Source organism: Sorex araneus, chromosome 10, assembly GCF_027595985.1.
Source record: "Sorex araneus isolate mSorAra2 chromosome 10, mSorAra2.pri, whole genome shotgun sequence".
NCBI classification, from domain to species: domain Eukaryota; kingdom Metazoa; phylum Chordata; class Mammalia; order Eulipotyphla; family Soricidae; genus Sorex; species Sorex araneus.
The window spans coordinates 43,066,451-43,088,496 of NC_073311.1; the positions used below are offsets into that span (position 1 = coordinate 43,066,451).

At 48.1% G+C, this 22,046-nt stretch overlaps 1 protein-coding gene across 1 annotated transcript in view; it reads left to right on the forward strand.

Moving 5' to 3' along the window:
• UTP20 (UTP20 small subunit processome component) overlaps positions 1–17,718 on the forward strand; it is a 106,802-nt gene extending 89,084 nt beyond the window's left edge. Inside the window, exons 49-62 of the mRNA XM_055118510.1 lie at positions 1,865–2,035; positions 2,238–2,369; positions 2,853–2,963; positions 3,482–3,561; positions 4,399–4,468; positions 4,566–4,748; positions 6,726–6,857; positions 7,979–8,111; positions 10,180–10,367; positions 11,904–11,975; positions 14,894–15,136; positions 15,285–15,411; positions 16,875–17,020; positions 17,357–17,718. Coding sequence (XP_054974485.1) covers positions 1,865–2,035; positions 2,238–2,369; positions 2,853–2,963; positions 3,482–3,561; positions 4,399–4,468; positions 4,566–4,748; positions 6,726–6,857; positions 7,979–8,111; positions 10,180–10,367; positions 11,904–11,975; positions 14,894–15,136; positions 15,285–15,411; positions 16,875–17,020; positions 17,357–17,512 — 1,944 coding nt within the window. The 3' untranslated portion in view covers positions 17,513–17,718. The remainder of the gene's footprint in view (positions 1–1,864; positions 2,036–2,237; positions 2,370–2,852; positions 2,964–3,481; positions 3,562–4,398; positions 4,469–4,565; positions 4,749–6,725; positions 6,858–7,978; positions 8,112–10,179; positions 10,368–11,903; positions 11,976–14,893; positions 15,137–15,284; positions 15,412–16,874; positions 17,021–17,356) is intronic.
• Positions 17,719–22,046: the final 4,328 nt, after the last annotated feature.

Consider the following 22,046-nt stretch of genomic DNA (forward strand, 5'->3'; position numbering starts at 1 on the left):
TGGATTTACTCGTTGTTCCTTTGAACCTCACAACAACTTCCTAAAGGTGAGGATGTGTCCCCACGTTGGTCATCATCATCACCATCATCCTCCTCATCCTCCTCATCCTCCCCATCCTCATCTGTCACCACTGTCATTCGGTGCTGTGTGTTCTCATAAGGACCCAGGCGGTGCCCTCTAGTATTTCTTCGTAGAAATAGAGTGACTTGGCCCAGATCACAGGTCTGAGAAAGGAACCTTGTTCCTTCCGACTCAAAGCCTGCATGCCTACACGTCCTCTGCTGGCCTGTTGTCACAGAGAACGGGCCAGGAGCTTAAGTGATATCTTCTGTAACTGAACAAGTCAGAGCTGCAGAGCTGGGCTTTAAGCCCTGAGCATCTCACTCCCAGGCTCTTTCCCGTGTGTCCCATCTCGCCCAGCCCAGAGACCAACACAGCATTCAGGAAGGAGGTCTGCTGGGTAAAGCTGATGTGTGTCTGAAGCCAGTGTTGTAAGCCTGTTCTGCCTGGAGATCGGAGAGTATCACACTTGGTCCCAGCACTCAGATGTCTAGTGAGTTTTGGCCAATGAGACCTGAGGATGTGATGCTTCAAGGGCTCTGCAGTGTTGGGACATCTAGGTCCCCCCAGTGGTACTTGGCAGCCGCTCAGGTGCCTACTTGGCAGCCCCTTCGAAGTTCAAGTAGGACCGGAGTTTGGTGAGCCGCATGCAAGGCAACTTCCTTAACCCCTGTCGTCACATTCTGTCTCTGGCCATATTAAATTACAGTTCATTGTTCCCATACTTAATTTCTGAGCTTGTTCTCTACTCCTTAAGTCTAGAAATGACTTCCTTTTCATTTTTGAGGGGTTTGGGGGGCACACCTGGCTCCACACTCAGGAATCACTCCTGGTGGTGCTCGAGAAGTGATTTGGGGTGCCGGGGATTAAACCGGATTAGACATGCCGGCAAGATAAGTACCCGCCCGCTGTACTACCGCTCTGGCCCCCATCTTTGTATTCTTAATGCTCAGTAGAGCACCTTCTCAGACAGTACAGTCTTAGAAAGAATGGATTGGATTGAAGAACTATTTTAGAAAGCAGAGAAGTGGGGACTGGAGCAATAGTACAACCTATAGGCTGTTTGCCTTGTACACAGCCGACCCGGGTTCAATTCTCAGCATCCCGTATGGTCTCCTGAGCACCGCCAGGAGTAATTCCTGAGTGCAGAGCCAGGAGTAACCCCTGAGCATCATCAGGTATGATGCAAAAAAAGTCATTTATGACTTTTTTTTTTCCCCTGCAAAATTAAAAATGGGGACCAGACGGATAGTATAGCCGAGAGGGTGTTTGCTTTGCATGCAGCCAGCCTGGGTTCAATCCCCCAAGCAACGCCTGGGGAAATTCCTGAGTGAAAAGCCAGAAGTAAAGCCCTAAGCAGTGCCGGCTGTGCCCCCAAAACCAAACAATAACAGAGCTAACACTGGGCAGGCCAACAAGTCACTTACCATGTAAGTTAAAAAATACGCTGAGACCAGATAGTACAGAGGGTAGGAGGGCACTTGCCATGGCCAAAGCCAACCTGAGCTCAAACCCTGGCGCCGCGATGATCCGCAGCCTCGCCGGGAGCAATCTGAGCCCAGAGCCAGGGTCAGTGCGTTCATTCCTTGCTAGTGGTCCGTCTTCCCTTGCCGTGCAAGAGCAGCAAGCTCCTCTCACAGGGACCAGGACACCCCGTCCCCGCACTGTGGACACGGTGCTCGCAGAGCTAGCGGGGCAGGCGTTCCCTTCCTTCAGCTGGAGTGTGCTTAGAGATGCCTCCGGGGCTGGGGCTGGCCCCGTCCCGAGCTGACCTGGCACCTGGGTCTGGTCTTGTGCCTTCCAGGTGATCACAGGGGCTCTGCAGTGCCTCATCTGGGTCTTAAGGTTCCCGCTGCCTGCCATCGAAAGCAAAGCAGAAGAGCTGACGAAGCACCTCTTCCTTCTGCTGAAGGACTACGCCAAGCTCGGGGCAGCCAAGGGCCAGAACTTCCACCTGGCGGTCAGCTGCTTCAAGGTGAGCCGTCGGCCCCCGCCTGTGGCTGGCTTTCCCCGTGGCCCTGTTCGCTGTGGTGAGAATCTTGGTCAGAGCGCTGTTGTCCGGATTCATTCATTTGCCACAGCCCGAGGGCCGACACCGGCCGCAGGGAAAGAGCGTTTCACCCGCCGTGGGCTGGTGGGACCTCCTGGCTGCCAACCCCTCTGTTGCCACTTTTCAGTGTGTGACCATCCTGGTGAAGAGAGTGAAGTCTTACCGGATCACCGAGAAGCAGCTCCAGGTTCTGCTGGCATACGCAGAGGAGGACATCTATGACACTTCCAGGCAGGCCACTGCGTTCGGGCTGCTAAAGGTACAGTCTCCAGAATCCTGGGGGCCTCCCAGCTGAGGCCCGGAATCATGTGAGAGCCAAGCCAACAAGACACTCAGCCTTTTAAGTTAGAATAGTGTGAAATAGTGTGTTTTGACTAGTTGTATGCCCCACCCCTTATTTAGTCATTTGTAAGGACTGTGATTTGGCCGCTTGATTACAGGCTGCTCTGTGGACTCCCTGAAACGCTGAAATGTCAGGCCTCTACTGTGACTTCCAGGCGATTCTGTCAAATGACAGTTGGCTCTGCTCGGGTTGGCTTGGATTTGGGTATCTTTTGTTTTTATTTTCACTTGCGCTATAGTATACCCAACAAAACTTGCCATTTTAACCATCAGTAAGCCTTTCATTTTGGAGTCTTTCATCCACGTTTCTTCTCGACTATTGGGTCTGCGTAACCCCTATCTGCGGTAAGATGCGGGACGAGTCAGTTGTTTCCTTTTGGGTTTTTTTTTTTTTTTTTAGGCCATTTTGTCCAGGAAATTGCTGGTCCCGGAAATGGATGATGTCATGCGCAAAGTCTCCAAGTTGGCGATTTCCGCACAGAACGAGCCTGTCCGGGTGCAGTGCAGGCAGGTGAGTGGACACGGTCTCCTCCGGCCGAGGCCGGGCTGCTCTCTCTCTCTTAGCTTTCAGGCCCAGAGGGGTTGGCACGGAGGAAACTCCGAGACAGCTCTGTGCCACGGGGCAGCTCGATCCTGGGACTCAGGAGCACATTTCCACACCCCCTGGGCTTCCAGGCCACCAGGGCATGCCCCATCATGCATATGACCCTCCTGTCAGAGTTGAGATGCAACGCTGAGAACAGCCACCTGGGCGTTGGGTCTGAATGTAACTCTCGGGTCCAGGGAGTCACCTGGGAGGGGGAGTATCTGGCATGTGTGATCCCAGCACTGCCCAAAAAAAGAGAAGGAAGGAAAAACTTGATTTCAGGAGGCATGTTGAGACCCAACTGGGTCTCTGAGGTGCGGGGAGAAAGGAAGTGGGGTGGGAGATGGGTGTCTCCTCCCACTCTCCCACTGCCCTGGGGAGCAGCCTAGGAAGCAGGAATCCCGGTGAGATGGAACCCTTGTCATCATCCTTGTCTGTTCCAGGTGTTCCTGAAGTACATTCTTGACTACCCCCTAGGGGACAAGTTAAGACCAAACTTGGAGTTTGTGCTCGCTCAACTGAAGTAAGTCTCGACTACCCCTGAGGGCAAAGGGATGGGACCGTGTGAATGACTGTCCTTTGCTCGTCAGCCGCAGTGGCTGACTTCCTGTGGTAGTGGATCCACCGTCACCTTTTGCTTCAGTCTGACTGTCGGTGCTCGATGAAGTCTGCTTAGGACACAGTTGAAAACCTTTTCCATCAGCAGCATGATAAAGGGGGGGGAAGAGTTTTCCCACTCTTCGGGGGGAGGGACGGACCTCCCAGGCATAGCCAGGCTATGGTATGGGGTGCTGCTAAGCCCAGGGGTGCTCAGGGCCCGATGGGACCATACCCGGCGGTACCCAAGAGCCATATGGTCCCAGGGATTAAACTCAGGACCTCCAGCGCCTCCTGAGCCCGTTTCCCACAGCTTGGGGAAAAGCAACACCTTGGTAATGTTTTATTCATTTAATCATTTCTTGGGTGTGGGACCACTCCCAGCAGTGCTCAGAGCTTCCTCCTTGCTCTTCACTCTGGGATCACTCCTGGTGGTCCCCTGGTGATGCAGTGCCAAGATCAAACGCAGGTTGGCTGCATACAGAACAGATTCCTGAAACCCTGTATGAGCTCTTGGTTCCTACTTTAAATGTTTGAAAATCACCATTGGCAAGTTCAGGGCTCAAGAGATAACTGAGCCGAGCACATGCGTTGCATGGGGGATGCCCAGACATGATCCTCAACACCTCGTGGTTCCCCGAGCACTGAGCCAGGAGTAATCTCTGCACTTCCAAGTGTGACCTAAAAACACTGAACAAAAAATGTGATTATCGGCCAGTGTAAAAAAGGTGCTAACAAGAACCCGTCCTGTCCTTAACCCTAGTTATGAGCACGAGACGGGGAGAGACTCTGCCTTGGAGATGTTGGCCTTTCTCTTTGACACGTTCCCTCAGGTACTGTCAGCTGGGCTTCTGAGGACCCCGGGACCACTCCCCCCCCCCGACCCCCCGTTGAACAGCCCCCTGCTCAGGGTTCCTGTGTTCCTCCCAGGGGCTGCTCCACGAGAACTGTGGGATGTTCTTCATCCCCCTCTGTCTGATGATGGTCAACGATGACTCTGCCGTGTGCAAGAAGATGGCGTCCATGACCGTCAAGTCCCTGCTCGGCAAAATCAGCCTGGAAAAGAGAGACTGGCTCTTCGAGATGGTCACCAGGTGGCTCGGAGCAAAGAAGGTTGGTGTGTCCTTCGACCGTACAGCCCTGCCTCTGCCACCCATCCTGTTAGGGTGGGGATGGCCCGGCACACAGGCTTTGAAGTTATTTATAGTTTGTTGTCCTGTGGAGTGTGATTTTCATGGACCAACACTGATACTGAATCCAATGCTGTGCTGTATGACTTTTTTTTTCTTGGTGTATCATACGATTGCATTTTAGCTTTAGGTGAACCCTATGGATTTACCATTTTTATCTGAAGAGTAGGCATCATGAAGTCAGCTAGCTAGCTTTTCTTAGTATCTTTCAGATCTGCAGTACCCGGTACTCTGGACATTACATAATAGTGGATCCTTACAGTAGAATTTCAGGAGCTATAAGGAATCATGGAGAGGAATCACAGTATTGTAGAAATGATACTAATATATATTAATATTCATTAATGATATTAATATATTAATGATACAGTGGCACTGGTCCCACTGAGCCAGCCAGGCATAATGGTTAAGATTAATGGAGCGATAGCACAGCAGATAGGGCATTTGCCTTGCATGCGGCCGACACAGGTTCAATTCCTCCGTCCCTCTTGGAGAGCCCAACAAGCTACCGAGAGTATCCCACCCGCATGGCAAAGCCTGGCAAGCTACCCATGGTGTATTTGATATGCCAAAAACAGTAACAACAAGCCTCACAATGGAGACGTTACTGATGAACAACGGGATGACATTTCTACAGTGCTACAATGATACAGTGAGAATAAAGCTGACTTTTATATATATTATATATAAAATATATGAAATATATTTGTTGTATATTTCTATTAATGTGTTAAAATATTTACATATAACCATATTTTATATATAATTATATATATGTCACATTCCCACTGTGTCATTCATATAAGCTAAATTTTCCATTTCATGTGTATAATTGACCATTACCCGGTGGTTAGTACTCTGGTGTCCAGTGTTGGTTATTCAGTTCATGGGATATAATTTTTGTCACTGGCTGCAAGTGTACACTCGATGACTCAGCCGCCATCATCACTTGCCCATTTTCATAAGCTGGAAATAGTACACATCATCTTTCCTTTCTCTCTGCACCTCAGTGTCTTAAAAACTGACTTAAACACTAAAGTCAAAAGAGGCAGCATGAGTTATACGAAACTTTTTTCCATTAAAAACCAGTTATCCTGAGGCCCCATCTTCAAGCCCGTGTGCTCCCTTAGGCATGTATCTTGCTGGCTTGTCTCTCTGTGTCTTGTATCTTTGATGCTTTTTCCAAGCCTCTGTTCTCTCTTGAAGATGCATTTCCTCTCTTTCTCTCCCCTCATGTCTTTCTAAGCAAGTTTCATCAATAAGAACTACTTTGTTTTGTAAAAATTAGGAGGGAGGAGTGAAGGGAGGACCAGAGAAATAGTACAGCGAATAGGGCACTTGCCTTTCCCGTGGCCGACCTGGGTTCCATCCCCGGCATCCCATATGGTCTCCCGAGCACTGCCAGGAATGATTCCTGAGTGCAGAGCTAGGAGTAAGCCATGAGCACCACCAGGTGTGGCCCAGACACAAACATAAAAACTACCTTGCTTCAGTAGTATGAAGTAAATTTGTTTTTCTCAAGTTTCTCAGAATGTGTTTGAGCAGGCTAGGAAGGAGGGCCTAGGGACACTGGCAGAGAGAGGGTCACACTGGTGGTGGGGTTGGTGTTGAAACACTGAATGCCTAAAGCATGTGTCATGAGTAACTTTGTAGATCACAGCGATCTACAAATAAACATTAATAATTTTTTTATTTTAATTTTCTTTTACTATCTTGCTTCATAAAAAAAAGAAAAGAAAATAGAAAATTGCTACTGTTGTCTTTGATTCTGGAGATCTCTTTCATGCTGTCATAGACCAGGTCCTGTTGATTTCTGGCGTTATGAATATTGGAGGAATATTCATTGTGGAAAAGTCTCCCAAGTTGTGCTGACATTGTCCCGGGGCGGTTGTTTTGGCAGAATCTAAACAGACAGCTGGCCGCGCTGGTCTGTGGCCTGTTTGTGGAAAGTGAAGGAGTCGCCTTCGAGAGAAGGCTTGGAACAGTTCTCCCAGTGATTGAGAAGGAGATTGATCCTGACAACTTTAACAACGTAAGTTACTTACCAGTGAATTTTTTGTAATCTAAGTTCGGTTTGTTTGTTTTTTTTCTTCGCTAATTTGTTATTAGTATTTTATAGTATTATTTGAGGTGACACACTGAAAAAATCGCATAATATTTGTATACAAAAAGAAATATTCTGGGCCAGAGCAATAGTACAGCAAGTAGGGAGTTTGCCTTGCACTCGGTCGACCCAGGTTCAATTCCCAGCATCCCATATGGTCCTCCAAGCAACGCCAGGAGTAATTCCTGAGTGCAGAACCAAGAGTAACCCCAAGCATTGCTGCGTGTGACCCAAAAAGCGAAAAGAAAAAAAAAAAGAAATATTCTTTTAGGGGCCGGAGCAATAGTATAGTGGGAAGGGCATTTTTGACCAGCCAACCCAAGTTTGATGCCCAGAATCCCATATGTCCCTTGAGGACTGGCAGGAATGATTCCTGAGCACAGAACCAGGAATAAGCCCTGAGCACTGCCAGGTATGACACCCCCACAAAAGACAAAAAAAAAAAAAATTTCTTTTAATTAAGGGAAGTAACAATTCAGAGTAGTTGAGTTTTCTTCTTAAGATGAAGGGTAAAGTTAGCTTTCATAGTTCATGAAGACCAAAGGTTCCCAGGCAGATGTCTTTGCCGCCCTAGGCCATGTCACATGGAGACAATTTTAGGGGCACCCTGTGGGATGTGGGAGGGGAGTCGGTGTTACCGCTGGCATTTCATTGTTACCAAGGTTGCAGCTGAGCCCCCACAGGACACAGGGAGGCAACTCAAGGCAATGTGCATCCCTTGCTTGATGTGAGTGGATGCCTAGCATCGCACAGACAAGCACACTGGGTGTGACCCTGGTGGTCCCCAGCACGCTGGGCTCTCCACATCCCTGATCCCTGTATCAGGGGAGTGGCTCTGGGAGTTATACACACACACACACACACACACACACACACGCACGCAATACCCTATCAAATAAAACTCAAGAAAGCCTGAGATGCGCTAGGGTTCAGAAATCCTGGTAGTAGATTTCCGTGGAATGGAAAAAAAAAAAAAACCCATCCAGTCAGTATCAAGTACATAGGGTGAAACCGTTGCCTTCGTTGATGTCCATGCGTCCTGTCTTTAGATCATAGAAGAAACAGAAGAAAAGGCTGCCGACCGTCTTCTGTTCAGTTTTCTTACGCTAATAAGCAAGCTCATCAAGGACTGTAATATCATCCAGTTCACCAAGCCCTCTGAGACGCTGAGTAAAATCTGGAGTAAGTATTCTCTGTATTGAAGCCAACACAGCGCTCACAACAGAGTGAGTGGAAACGGTTTGGGAAGTAGAATATGGATAACTCTGAAGGCACAGAGAGAGCAGAGTAGAGTCCCTGAGAAAAGGTGGAAGAGCCTTTCAGATTGGCAGAAATGTTTTTTTGGAAAAATCATGCATGTTTTTGACTTTTTAAGTAACACATTTTGATTACTTAAGTCTATATTGTGTCGGGGGAAAGGAAAACATTTGCCCCAAGTCTGATTTCCTGTTTCACGATAATTTTGATAGACTTCCATATAGTCTTTCTTTGTTCTAAATAATCATAGGAGTTTTTAGAGAGGCAACATCATTTTTTTTTTTCTTTTTGGGTCACACCTGACGATGCTCAGGGGTTACTCCTGGCTCTGCACTCAGGAATTACTCCTGGCAGTGCTCAGGGGACCATTTGGGATGCTGGAAATCAAACCCGGGTCGGCCGCATGCAAGGCACACGCCCTACCCATTATGTTACGGCTCCAGCCCCCCACATAATTTCTTAAACTTCTGTTTCCTGTTGTTTGTACTCAATTGTATTAACTGTCCAGTAGTACTGTTCATCGTTATCCTTTCCAATAGCTAAGAGCTAGAGAGACACTACAGGGATTAAGGCCCTTGCCCTGTTTTGCAGCCAACCCCAGTTCAAATCCCAGCTCCACATAGCATCACCCACGCGCTGCCAGGGGTCACTTCTAAACATAGAGCTAAGAGTAGCCCTTGAGCACCACGAGGTATGGTCCATAATACAGATGTGCCATAATCATTTTAACCATTTCACTTTATTTTTGATTTGTTTGGGATGACCACAGGTCTCTCTCAGGGGGACCATATGCAGTGCCAGGCATCGGACCTGAGCTGGCTGTGTGCCGTGCCGGCATCTCCCCCCCTAGTGCATTGACTTTTGCTAATGGCCTGGGCTGTTCTGGTTGACTCTGCTGATGCTTGACCCGATTATCACAGAGGTTCGTGTTGAGCAAAGGTAGCATCAGGCTCATAAAATGCAAACAGCATAGACAGAATTTCAAGTTGGATATGGTTCTTCTGGGCTTTTCCTTCTTTTCCCCAACACCCAAGACTTTTTCCACTGCTTTGTGTGTGATATGTGCAGAGAAGTTGAGCTTCCGGGGATCAGACTCGTGATCCTGCTGAGGGCTCATATTTCTGACGTGTGTGCTGGGGCCCACATCTGGGTTTGCTTGTTAATGCTTCACACGTCACTTCCCTCACCTGGAACACTGGCTTTCTGGGTAAGACAGAGATGCCAGCCACCCAGCACCACTGGGAGGTCAAAAGGAGCCACTAACATAGAGCACTTGGTCCTGGCCTGGCACACAGGAAGCCACAGGAAATGACTTTCCATTCAGCTGCCGGGAGCCGCCAATTCCAGTAGTGGGTTGTTTTGGTCTTTGGGTTTTATTTTTCATTTTTCATTTTTCTGGGGGGATGGGGAAGGCGCCCGGCAATGTTCAAGGGTTACACCTGGTTCTGCGCTCAGGAATTATTCCTGGAAGTGCTTAGGGGACCGAATGGACTCAAACTCAGGTCAGACATGTGCAAGGCAGACACTTGACCTGCTGTATTATCACTCTGGCCCACAGTGTCAGTAGTTAAGAAGCAAGTATAGGGGCTGGAGTGATAGCACAGCAGGTAGGGCGTTCAATTCCCAGCATCCCATATGGTCCCCTGAGCACTGCCAGGACTAATTACTGAGTGCAAAGCCAGGAGTAACCCCTGTGCATCTCCAGGTATGACCCAAAAAGCAAAAAAAAAAAAAAGAAGAAGCAATATATCCGGGTGTGCATATCTCTGTCACCGAGTGTAGACTCTCCGTACTCAGGGCCCCTTGACCGGGGGCTCTAGCTCTGTTCTGGCATGGGGCCCCCCAGGGCCTGCAGACTCTGACCTAAAGGCCACGGGGGTGGTGGTGGGGGGGGGGCTTCTGCATTCTGTGGAGTTGCCCAGCCCGAGATAGGACCCCTTAACCGATGAACAGAGGTGGCGTTGTGGGCTGAGCGCATGTGCGGTCCCCGCAGGCCACGTGCACGCGCACCTGCGCCACCCACACAGCTGGGTGTGGCTCACGGCTGCTCAGATCTTCGGGCTGCTCTTCGCCGCGTGCCAGCCCGACGAGCTGGTTCAAAAATGGAAGGCCAAAAAGAAGAAAAAGAAATGCTCAGAGCCCGTCGCTGTCACCTTCCTCACAGAGGACCTCGATCAGAAGGTAAAGCTCATCCGCGTTTCGGGGGGGCCCTGGGAGAACCTGCCAGCCACGCAGCCTTATGGGCGGGTTAGTCTCTGGGAAGGGTCTCCTTCACGGCCAGGGGGTTCTTCTTCTTCTTCTTCTTCTTCTTCTTCTTCTTCTTCTTCTTCTTCTTCTTCTTCTTTTATTTATTTATTTTTTTGGTGGGGGTTGGGGGTGTGATTGGGGGGTTAAGCCCACACCCAGCGATACTTCTCCTGGCTCTGCACTCAGGGATCACTCCTGGTAGGGCTTGGGGAACCATATGGGGTGCTAGGAATCGAACCCAGGTCAGCTGTGTGCAAGGCAAATGTGCTGCCTGTTGTACTATTGCTCTGGCTGATAAATTGTTTATTTGTTTTGTTTTGTTTTGGAGCAACATCCAGCAGTGCTCAGGGCTTACTCCTGGCAGGTATGGGGGTGGGAACGGTATGAGGTGCTGGGAATTGACACTACATCAGGTGCAAGGCGAGTGCCCTGTCCACAGTGCTATCCTAAGGCCCTGGTTCTTTCAGGGTCACTCCTAGCCCGCCAGTCTCACTAGACTTCTGCTTACCCACCATGTGCACCTTCCATTGTGTGTTTGCTTCTTATCAACATTGGGATATAAGAAACATTTTCTGCCCGAGACCCTTCACAACCTTGTTGATGACTAAATGATATCAGACTCATTGGATCATGTGGACGAGGAACCATGTTACATCTTTCTTTGAATTTCCTAAAATCTAAAAGTGACCTCAGTGTAGCTCTAGGAGGAACTCCATAAATATTGAATGAATGGTGGATGGAGGGGAGGAACAGGGGGTGGAAAAAATAATACTGGAATATTGCAAAACCCTTCACTAAAGTAATACTGGAATATCGCAAAGCTATTCACTGTTCAATAATTCCACAACTGTTCACTGATATTGCAAAACTATTCTGGGAGGGGCCAGAGGAAAAATACAGTCAATAAGGTGCTTGCTATGCACGTGGCTGACCTGGATTCAATCCCCAGCACCATATATGGTCCCGGAGCACAGAGCTAGGAGTAAGCCCTACGTACTGCCAGGTATGACCCCCAAAACCAATAATTTCTTTAAAAAATATTAGAGAACATCATCAGTAACCTCAGGTATCATCATCCCTAACTTTAAAGGGATTTTAAAGGGATTTTCTTCTTGGGCAGTAGAGGAGGGCCAGGTTGAAGGAAACAGTTCCAGAATTTCTGATCATGGACATTCCCGCTCCAGATCTGGGCAGGTGCCAGACATCCAAAGCAAATGCTAGTGATCAGTTATGCTCTGCTGGTTAGGGACTTGGAAATTTTCTCCCAAAAATGACCAGAAGTGGCGCCAGGGGGATGATTCAGGCAACTGGAGGGCATGCTCTGCATGATATAGCCCCACTTTAAGGCCGAGGATCACATGGTCCTCAGAGCACTGAGCCAGGAGTAGCCTTCGAGCACTGCCCTGTGTGGCACAAAAACAAAATCATCCGAGTACATTATGCTCGGTAATACCCATCTCCTTTTCACAGGTGAAAAGTATCTCCTTAGCCTCGTGCCATCAGTTGCAGTCCAAGTTCCTGGATGAGTCTCTCGGAGAGCAGGTAAGTATTCTAATCCTCCCGGCTCAGGGGAAGGGACCTGTTCTACTGACAGTCTGAGAAATAGGCTCACATCAGGGAGTCGTTTCATTGATGTAGTTATTTTCTTGTTTTGATGTTTAGAAAATTTCGTGAAATAGAGCCAAAAACTCATTCATGCTCGGTAAAAAGCGTAAGTCTAGTAAACACTTGGCTCCATTTAAACCTCCTATTAAATGTGATGCTGGGGTGGCCGATTGTAAGTTGAAGAGAAGGTCGTAGTACTCTTGCTGTCATGTGGTCTGAGAATCTTTACCGCTGACAGAAAGTAGAGGCCATTCCACCAATAAAATGATTTCTATATTTAGACATTGGAAAATGTAACTAGAGGAGCTTAGCAATAGTATAGCACGTAGGGCTCTTCCTTTGCGTGTAGCTGCCTTGGGTTCGATCCTCAGTATCACATATGGTCCCCTGAGCACCACGAGAGTGAATCACAAGTGCAGAGATAGGAGAAAGATCTTAATACTATCAGGTGTGCCCCCCCAAAAAAAATGTTTAATAAAGAAGAATAAAATCTCATTGTAGATAGTACTGGAGAGGTAGTACAGCAGGTAAGGTGCTTGCTTGGCAGACAAGCATCTTACCCAGACAAGCTGGGTTCGATCCCAGTCACCACAAACGGTCCTCTGAGTACTGCCAACTGTGACCCAAAAACAACCAAACAAGAAGAGTAACCTATATTAAAATACAAACTTAGAGACAAATGCATTTAAATATGTAAATGTGAATTATTTTTGAATAATTGGATCTAATTCTTTTTTCTTCCTCTCATAAACCTGTTGGGTTAGTGGGTGTTGAGTGGACACAGAGTGGTATCTGGATGTGAAAGATCTTTGACCGTGTCTCTTGTCAACTATTACAGCCATGATCCAGGGACACAAGGGGCCAGAATGATAATACAATGGGGAGGGCATTTGCCTTGCAAGCTGCTAACCTGGGTTTGATCCCAGGCATCCCATATGGTGCAAGCCCGCCAGGAGTGATCCCTGAATGCAGAGCCAGGAATAACCCCTGAGCACCGTTGGGTGTGGCCCAAAAAGCCAAAAATTATTTTTTAAAAAAAAAACTCAAGAACACAGAAATGAGGTGCAATCCCTGGCTACAGGTTGATCTTGGGTGTCGTGCTGTCCCCTCTGGCAGATGTTTACCTAAAGGTACAGTTATGCAGCTTGCTCTTCAGCCCGTGTTCTCCCTGGAACACATTTCCTGTGCCTGTTTCTTTCCTGCTTATTTCTATTCTAGAGAAGCCCGGGTTCTCTCTCGAATACATGATTTCCCAGTTTGTTCCTCTCACATCTTTCTAAGCAAGTTTCTTTTTCTCTTCTTGCTTTGGGTTTGGGGCCACACCTGGCAGTACTAGGTGCTTACTCCTGACTCTGTGCTCATGAGGGACCATGCAGGGCCCTGAGGATCAGACACGGGCTGGCCACTTGCAAGGCAAATGTCCTACCTGCTGTCCACTGTACGACCGCTCCAGCTCCTAAGCAACTCTTGTTTCATAAAAACTACCTTGCTTCACTAAAGTGTGTGTGTGTGTGTGTGTGTGTGTGTGTGTGTGTGTGTGTGTGTGTGTGTGTGTGTGTGTATGATATAGTATACTTCACTCTGTGGCGAGGTTGGGGAAGGAAGGGATAGCCGTTACAAGGAAAGATGAAGAAATGCTACCAGAACGGGCAGCCAGAGGCTGAACAGGAAGGAAAGTATGGACCTTAGTTGACGATGATCTGAGGGCATTTAAGCAATGGGAAGTGGCTTTCTTAGGGGCAGGGGCCTCCAGATTGGGCCTTTCTCCAGGGAGGTCACGCTTCCCAAAGGAGATTACTCCCTTCGCATTAAATCTTGACGGCCAGGCCAGCCGTAGTGTGGGCCTTCTCTTCATGCCGTCTGGAGGATACTTGACACACAGCACTGTATCAGCCAGGGTTGCGGAAGAGTGGAAAACCAACTCAACCTCTTCTTTTGAAGAACAGCTGGAGAATACCCGCATCAGACACTTCACAGGCGCCACCGATAAGGGACTCAGTGAAGCAGCCTGTTTGTTCCAAGATCATACCTGCCCCTAAGCTAAGCTCAAAGCCCGAAGAGTCTTCATCCTCGCAAAGGAAGGAGCAGTACTTAGAACTTGGCTGTGATTTCTGAAGCCCTTTGAGTCCTAGCTGGCCACTCACTCCATCTCTGAGTCTGAGCCTTAGCTCTCTCCTCCGGTAGCTCTTCAGAGGGAGATTTTTGTAATCGAACTGAGATGTTGCAGCTGAAGCCACTCCTGTCAATAGATGGAAATCATTTTTCTCTCAAGCGTGGCCGAGAGAATTTAATGGAGTGGGGAGTGAAAGCTCTCTTTTAAAATGGAAATAAATGGTCTGGAATGACATGCTTATTCTGCGCAACCTTCAGGCTTAATGGGTGAACGTTAAATAGAAGTAGGTTTGGACACACTGTAAGGCAGAACGTAATGATTATTCCCCCAAATGGAGCGAGCACTAATGCTGCAATACTCCATTATTTATTTTTGTGTCCACATGATAGAATGCCTGTTTTATTTTATTTTTTTTTATTGGCTTTTGGGGTCACACTTGGCAGTGCTCAAGGGTGTTTTCTGGCTCTGCACCAGGAATTACTCCTGGCAGTGCTCAGGGGACCATATGGGATGCCAGGGATCAAACCCTGATCCACCGTGTGCAAGGCAAACGCCCTCCCCACTATACTGTTGCTCGGGCCCCAGAACGCCTGTTTCAGAATCTGATTCATTTCTAAATCAAAAGTCCGACCGCTGGGGCCAGGACCCTGGCTAGCAGCCGAGCGCATGCCTTACGTGTGTGTTTGATTCCCGGCAAAAAGTCCTCCCTTGCCACTTTTCTTTTCTTTCTTTCTTTTTCAAGGTTGTCAAGAATCTGTTGTTCGTAGCCAAAGTCTTGTATTTGCTGGAGCATGGCGCGGGTGGGGATCAGGGTGACTCCAAAGAAGACACAGGAGATCTAGAAGCCTCGGGGGACAATGCAGCCCAAGAGACCGGGGAGGAGGCGGCGGCCCACCAAAGGCCAGCCACGCTGCTGTGGCTCATCCAGAAGCTGTCCCACATGGCCAAGCTGGAAGCCGCGTATTCCCCGAGAATCCTCCTGAAGGTGAGCTGGGCGGGAGCCATGCCTGCAGGTGTGCCAGTGGCCAATCCCTTTTTAAAAAAAAATGAAGTATTGCATTCCTAAGTCCCCGTAGGCTTCTCCTTCTCCCAGACCTGTTTGTGCTATTTCTGACGACGCTGTGTACTTTCAGAGGACGTGCATCTTCAAGTTTCTCGGTGCCGCGGCCATGGATCTCGGAGCGGACCGGGTGAAGCCGTATCTCCCATCCATCGTAGCGCCCCTCTTCCGGGAACTGAACAGCACATACGCGGAGCAAGGTGACCACAGCCGCCCTCCTCCTGAGCGCTCTCCCCAGCATCCTTCTGCCTCCCCACCCTTCTTCCCGCCCAGGTTCGGTGTCCACCAAAAGCTGGCAGTGATCAGGAGAGCAGCGGGCAGATGGGACTTGCTGCTGCTCCTGTTTGCCCTCTGCAGGGCTTGCTTAGGTCGAAGAGGAAGGGTATCCTCCTACAGTTGGAGTTCTGCTCACAAAAGAGATTAAGGAATCAAAACTAGACAGCTGTGGGGCTGGAGCGATAGCACAGCAGGTAGGGCATTGCCTGCCTTGCACGCAGCCAACGAGCTCGATTCTCACCATCCCATATGATCCCCTGAGCACTGCCAGGAGTAATTCCTCAGTGGAAAGCCAGGAGTAACCCCTGAGCCTCGCTGGGTGTCACCCAAAAAGCAAAAATAACAAAAAACTAAACAGCTATGCACAATAAACTTGTGATCATATTCCCTTAGAAGTGTAAGCCAAAAAGTATGTGTGTTGCCATTTTTATGAAATAGTTTTTAATTCAAGTATCTTTTAAATTTGTCCATTTTTGTTCTTCACACTCCCCCGCCCCTTGCTTGATGCATTCTCTCACTAATTAAATTGTCTCTTGATAGTAGGGAAAGAGGGAACAGAGAGTTGGGAAGATAGGGCCAGAGTAATAAAGCACACGAAGTGACTGTCAAAGTAGGCTGCTGTTTTAATTCAATAACTTTGAAAGCCTCACCCTGGTGGCTGGACTGGAGAGTAGCATAGTAGGTGAAGCACTTGCCTTGCAGACACAGCCAGCCCTGGTTCCATGAGCACCACTGGGTATGGTCCAGAAACTAGAAGCAGGGGTAAGAACGTGAAGGAGAACAGAGAAAGAAAAAGTTTTCTCATTCAGGCAAAAGCTGTGGTGGAGCCCGGGTCAGCTTTGGTTGCCATCACCCAGTATTTGCTGGGCAGTGGACCTCTCCCCCAGGCCCCTCCTGTCTTCCTGCAGCCTGTAGTCTAACTCAGGGGTCCCGAGCCCTTCTGAGTCCAAAGACCTGTGAGTTATTCACATCTGGGAGTGAGGAGACGGGGAAGGCATGAAAGCAAACAGCTGGCCCTCAGCTTCCGAGGAGTAGTAGATGTTTAAAAGAAAACAGTTCCAGTGGAAGGCTGAGTGAGACTTGTGAACTTAGCCGGGAAAAATTCGCCTCCCTTTCCTCCCATTTGCACATTGTGTTGAATTCTAAATCCCCCGGATTCAGAGCCAGGCTGTGTCAGGTCCACCATTGGCATCCTGGGGTTGATGCATCCCACACTTCTGTCCGTTCCTGCCCTCACAAACCACAGAGGCCCAGAGGTCAGCGTCCAGGGTGGAGGCAGTGAAAGTGATGGGACTACAGGACTCTCCAGCGGTCCACAGTGTTGGCTTTACTAATGTGTCCTTTCCTGTGTGACTGTCTCTGATTTCTATTTTCTCTCTGTGATTAGATCCTTTGCTAAAGAATCTATCCCAGGAAATCATTGAGTTACTCAAAAAGCTGGTTGGACTCGAGACCTTCTCGTTAGCCTTTTCCTCCGTACAGAAGCAGGCTAGTGAGAAGAGGGCGCTGCGGAAAAGGAGGAAGGCTGTGGAGGTGAGGCTCTCCGAGTGTGTGTGTGTGTGTGTGTGTGTGTGTGTACTCTGGAGCAAGGCTCAGAGTCTTTTTCATGGATCACTTATGTTTCATAGCAGACCAAATGGTACATCGCTGCTCTCCGAGTGTGTGTGTGTGTGTGTGTGTGTGTGTGTGTGTGTGTGTGTGTGTGTGTGTGTGTGTGTGTGTGTGTGTGTGTGTGTACTCTGGAGCAAGGCTCAGAGTCTTTTTCATGGATCACTTATGTTTCATAGCAGACTAAATGGTACATCGCTGCATTTGATAACTATTAGTCTATCATTTATAATAGAAACTTTTTCCTTCCTTTTTTTCAAGTTTGTGACTAATCCCGATATCGCTGCCAAGAAAAAGCTGAAGAAACACAAAAATAAAGGCGAAGCCAAGAAGAGAAAGATAGAGTTTCTGCGTCCAGGCTACAAAGCCAAGAGACAGAAGAGCCACAGCCTCCGAGATCTGGCAATAGTGGAATGAGGCCGCCCGGCCGCCAGCCTCCCGTCTGGGCACGCCCCGCGGCGCCAGCTGCCCGTGCTTTCTGCTCAGAGAGTGGACCCTCTAGTATGTTCTGCGAGTCTGAAATGACAGCAGGTTTTATTATTTAAATTAGCCTTTGGCATAGATTGTCTAAGAAATGGTTTTAATATTATGCATATATTTTCTAATTAAAACATTTTGTCATATTCCTGTATCTTCACTGTCCGTAAGGCATGCAGCACTCGCATGTATTAGCACCAAGAAAAAAGTAGAATTTAAGAAAGAAAAAAAAAAACACAGGAGCAGCAATATTCTGGCACCAGAGCAATAATAAAGCAGGGAGGTGCTTGCCTTGCAGACAGCCAACCCGGATTGAATCCGACACCCCATATGGTCCCCTGGGCCCTGCCAGGAGTGATGCCTGAGAGTAGTGTCAGGAGTCAGCCCAGAGCACTGCCAGGGATGGCCCAAAACCAAAGATTTTTTCTTTAGTGTCCAATATATTTGAGAGAAGAGAGGATTCCTCCTATCTGCCAGACACTTTGCATACATTTACTCTTTTTACTATTCCTGAGAGCTTCTAAAAATCCTGATTTTGCCTAAGGGTGGCACAGATTTTACTTAAAAGAATCAGAACTGAAGGGCTGTGCTCTTTATAATTATGTTAGAAGAGTGTAGCATGAGGCATAAAAATAGTGTGTAAATATTAATGAACTTCAACACCCAGTGGGGCATGCTTTGTCTCCGTTACACTGAAGGTTTTGTGATGTACTGAAAGGCAAGTATGCCGCACCGTGGGAGGCTGGCTTCAGTGAAAACTAAGTGATATAAAGTAATGCTTGTATGCTTTTATGAAAAAGATGTCTCTGGGGGCAGGGAGAGCGCTCGATGGGCTGAATACGTGCTTTGCAGACAGGATCATCCCTGGGTTTGGTCCTCAGCATACAGGCACCATGCGGTATGGTCAATACCCATAAGAAACAATTAAAAAATAAATTAAAAAATACAATGATAACAATCATGAAGACCAGATCTCAGCAACGTTGAGGAGTTATTTTATTTTCGTCAGTGTTTACTGAGTCCTATATGCCAGGGACACTAACGGTAAGTAAAGGATGGTGCCTGCCCTCCGTGCTGACTTTTAGACAATTCAAAGTGCATCTCAGAAAAAAAAAAAAATGCATCTCAGGTGCTGACATAAGGGAATTCTAACATAATTCTACCACTCTTTCTCATTTTTTAAATGGGACCGCATGACAGCACAATTACCAGTTACAAGAGACTACTAGCAGAGCCAGGGGCGTGTGAGAAGCTCTGGCCTTGCATACATGTGCAAGGCCCTGGCTTTGATCCCTGGCACTACAAAAAAAAAAAAAACAGAAACAGAGCAGTAGCTTAGAGGGCTACCTTGTAACCTTGTAAGTATCTGACCCGAGATCAGATCCCCAGTGTCCCTGCTGCCCTGAATGTGATGCAGGCAGCTCTGCTGCTAACGCCTGGCTGGGGTGGCATTTCTGATCCCCGGCACCACAAAAATAAAACAGCTTAGAGAAACCTCCGACTGTGTCCAAGTGTGTCCTGTTTTATGAAGAGGTAGGGGAGAGAAGGGGCAAGGAGTGACTTCCCCTCCCATTTCCAGACTTCTCACAAATACTCCAAATTTGTAAATATCAACATTCAGACCCATGTAACATACCTAGCTGTTTCCTGGTAAGGGCCCCACACCATGCTAAAAGACATTGGTATCGGGGCCGGAGCGATAGTAGTAGCAGGTAGGGCGTTTGCCTTGCACACGGTCGACCCTGGTTCAATCCCTGGCATCCCATATGGTCCCCCAAGCACCGCCGGAATAATTCCTGAGTGCAGAGTCAGGAGTAACCCCTGAGCACCTCTGGGTGTGACCCAAAAAGCAAAAAGCAAAAAAAAAAAGTATTGTTTTGTCACTTCACATATGCTACATGTACCCCCTTTTGGGTTTGGTTCCGGGGACGAGACCCCCCAGCCTCGGACACAGGAAGCCTGCTTCGTTTCAGGCTCAGATGAGCTACATCCCCAGCCCCTCCGGGCCGTTCTGTCATGGACCACAGAGATCCGCATCATCCCAGCAATGCCTTCACTTTGGCTTCACTAGTGCCATCAGCATTCCAGGGAGCAAGGGTGGGTGCCGTCATTGTGTCTGTGGGGGACACACGTCCCCAACCTGTGTTTCTCCGTGCTCCTGGGGAGGACTGAGCCTCTGCACACAAGCCCAGCACCAGACTGGAGCCAGCAGCCAAAAGGGGCGTGAATATCCAGTCGCTGTCATCTTCTCTGGGCTAACATAGATAGACCCTGCCACTCCAGGTGCCAGGCACCATACTCAGTTGTCACGAAAATCACACAGATCAGTCTGCCTGCCCACCGGAAATGCCAGGGAAACTCACTGTGCTTGCCCAGTCAGGAGTATTAGGTGTAGCACGAAGGCTCGTGCCTGGAGAAAGGCAGCTTGAAACACGGTTGCACAGACTGAAACAGGAAGGAGTGAAAGTCCTACAGCAAAGAGAAAGCCTCATTCATCTGAGCCAGGAGAAGTGTGAGGGAGGGGGCTGGAGCAATAGCACAGCGGGTAGGGCGTTTGCCTTGCACGCGGCTGACCCGGGTTCGATTACCAGCATCCCATATGGTCCCCTGAGCACCGCCAGGGATAATTCCTGAGTGCAGAGCCAGGAGTAATCTCTGTGCATTGTGTAACCCGAAAAGCAAAAAAAAAAAAAAAAAGTGTGAGGGAAAGACAAGAAGTCAAAGTCTGGAGGGCAGTGGCAAAGACAACAAAGGAACAAGTTAGTGTTTCTGACACTAGAGGAAAACAATGACATTGAGCTGCTCTTTGCCAGCATCTGTTTCAATACTGCCTGTCCAAATTTTACACAGAAGGGGCAAGAGTGATAGTATAGTGTGCAGATAGTACACTTGCCTTGCACACAGCTGACCCCAGTTGGATCCCTGACACTCCCTTATGGTTCCCAGAGCATGCTGGGAGTGATCCCTGATGGCAGAACGAGGAGGAAACCCCCAGTAAGGCCAGGTGTAGCGCCCCCTCCCCCAACTCAAAAGTCCTGTTGCAAGTCAATTTACTCAAGCGGGCACCAGTAATGTCTCCATTGTGAGACTTGTTACTGTTTTGGGCACATCAAATACACCACGGGTAGTTGCCAGGCTCTCCGAGAGGGATAACTGAATCCAGGTCGGCCGCGGGCAAGGCAAATGCCCTACCCGCTGTGCTATCAGTCCAGTCCAATGAACCAAGTAGTTAAAAAAAAAAGTTTTTTGAAATATACCTGCCCTAAACTTAACCTAGAGCAGCAGTAAGTTTTAAAATCAAGAATAATTAAGCAGGGGCTAGAGCAATAGCACAGCATATAGGATGCTTGCCTTGCACGAAGCCAACCAGGGTTCAATCCCCAGCACCCCATAAAGTCCACCAAACCCTGCCAGGAGTCAATCCTGAGCACCAATGGGTGGCCCAAAAACAAACAAAAAGAATGATTGAGCATCCCAAGGTTTTGTCTTTTTTTTGGTTTGGGGGCCACACCCAGTGGTGCTCAGGGGCTAGACTCCTGGCTCAGTGCTCAGTGAACCCTGTGGTGATGAGGATGGAACCCAGGCCTCTTGCATGCAAAGTATGTGCTCAAGCCCAATGATCTATCTCCTTGCCAAGATTTTTATAAAATTTACATGTGCAAGCACAAGTAAATAAAAATGATGGAAGAGGTAAATAATACTACAATACTACAATAAATAACAAAACAATAAATAAGAGGTAAATGCTACAATACAGTACAATTACAATACTACTTAAAACAAATCTATCTCTTAAAAATTTTTCCTTGGGGCTGGAGTGATAGCACAGCGGGTAGGGCATTTGCCTTGCACACAGCTGATCTGGGTTTGACTCCCAGCATCCCATATGGTCCCCTGAGCACCGCCAGGGGTGATTCCTGAGTGCAGAGCCAGGAGTAACCCCTGAGCATCACCAGGTATGACCCAAAAAGAAAAAAAAAATTTTCCTTAATGTGAATCTTCTATTATGTTATGAACTCCATCTAATAGCTTTATTTTGAGGGGCACTACCTACTTCAGTTAATTTTTATTGTGCTGGGTTGCCTGTGATGTTACTGTTGCATTTCTAGGAATGCAAGAGTTAGTCTGACAGAACAGCCTTGTAACCAGCATTCTCACTTCAAACGGTGCTCCCATTTCACTAGCAGGTGATCCTGTGCAAGCCCATCCACAGAATCTTGATTTCTGGGCCCATGTCCATAAAATGAAGACAATCTGTTGTACATATGTTTAGAGTTCCTATACAAATTATCTAGGTCCATTTATGTAAAAAGAGTTTAACTATGAAGAACTATAAATCAATAAAATTACTTATAAGTTGGTGTGGTTTTACCACTGAAAAAATTATTTCAACTTCATGCCTATAACCAAAAGGATTTAAATGAAATCACTTACATGAAATGATAGTTAAGCAAATAAAGATATTGTCCACACA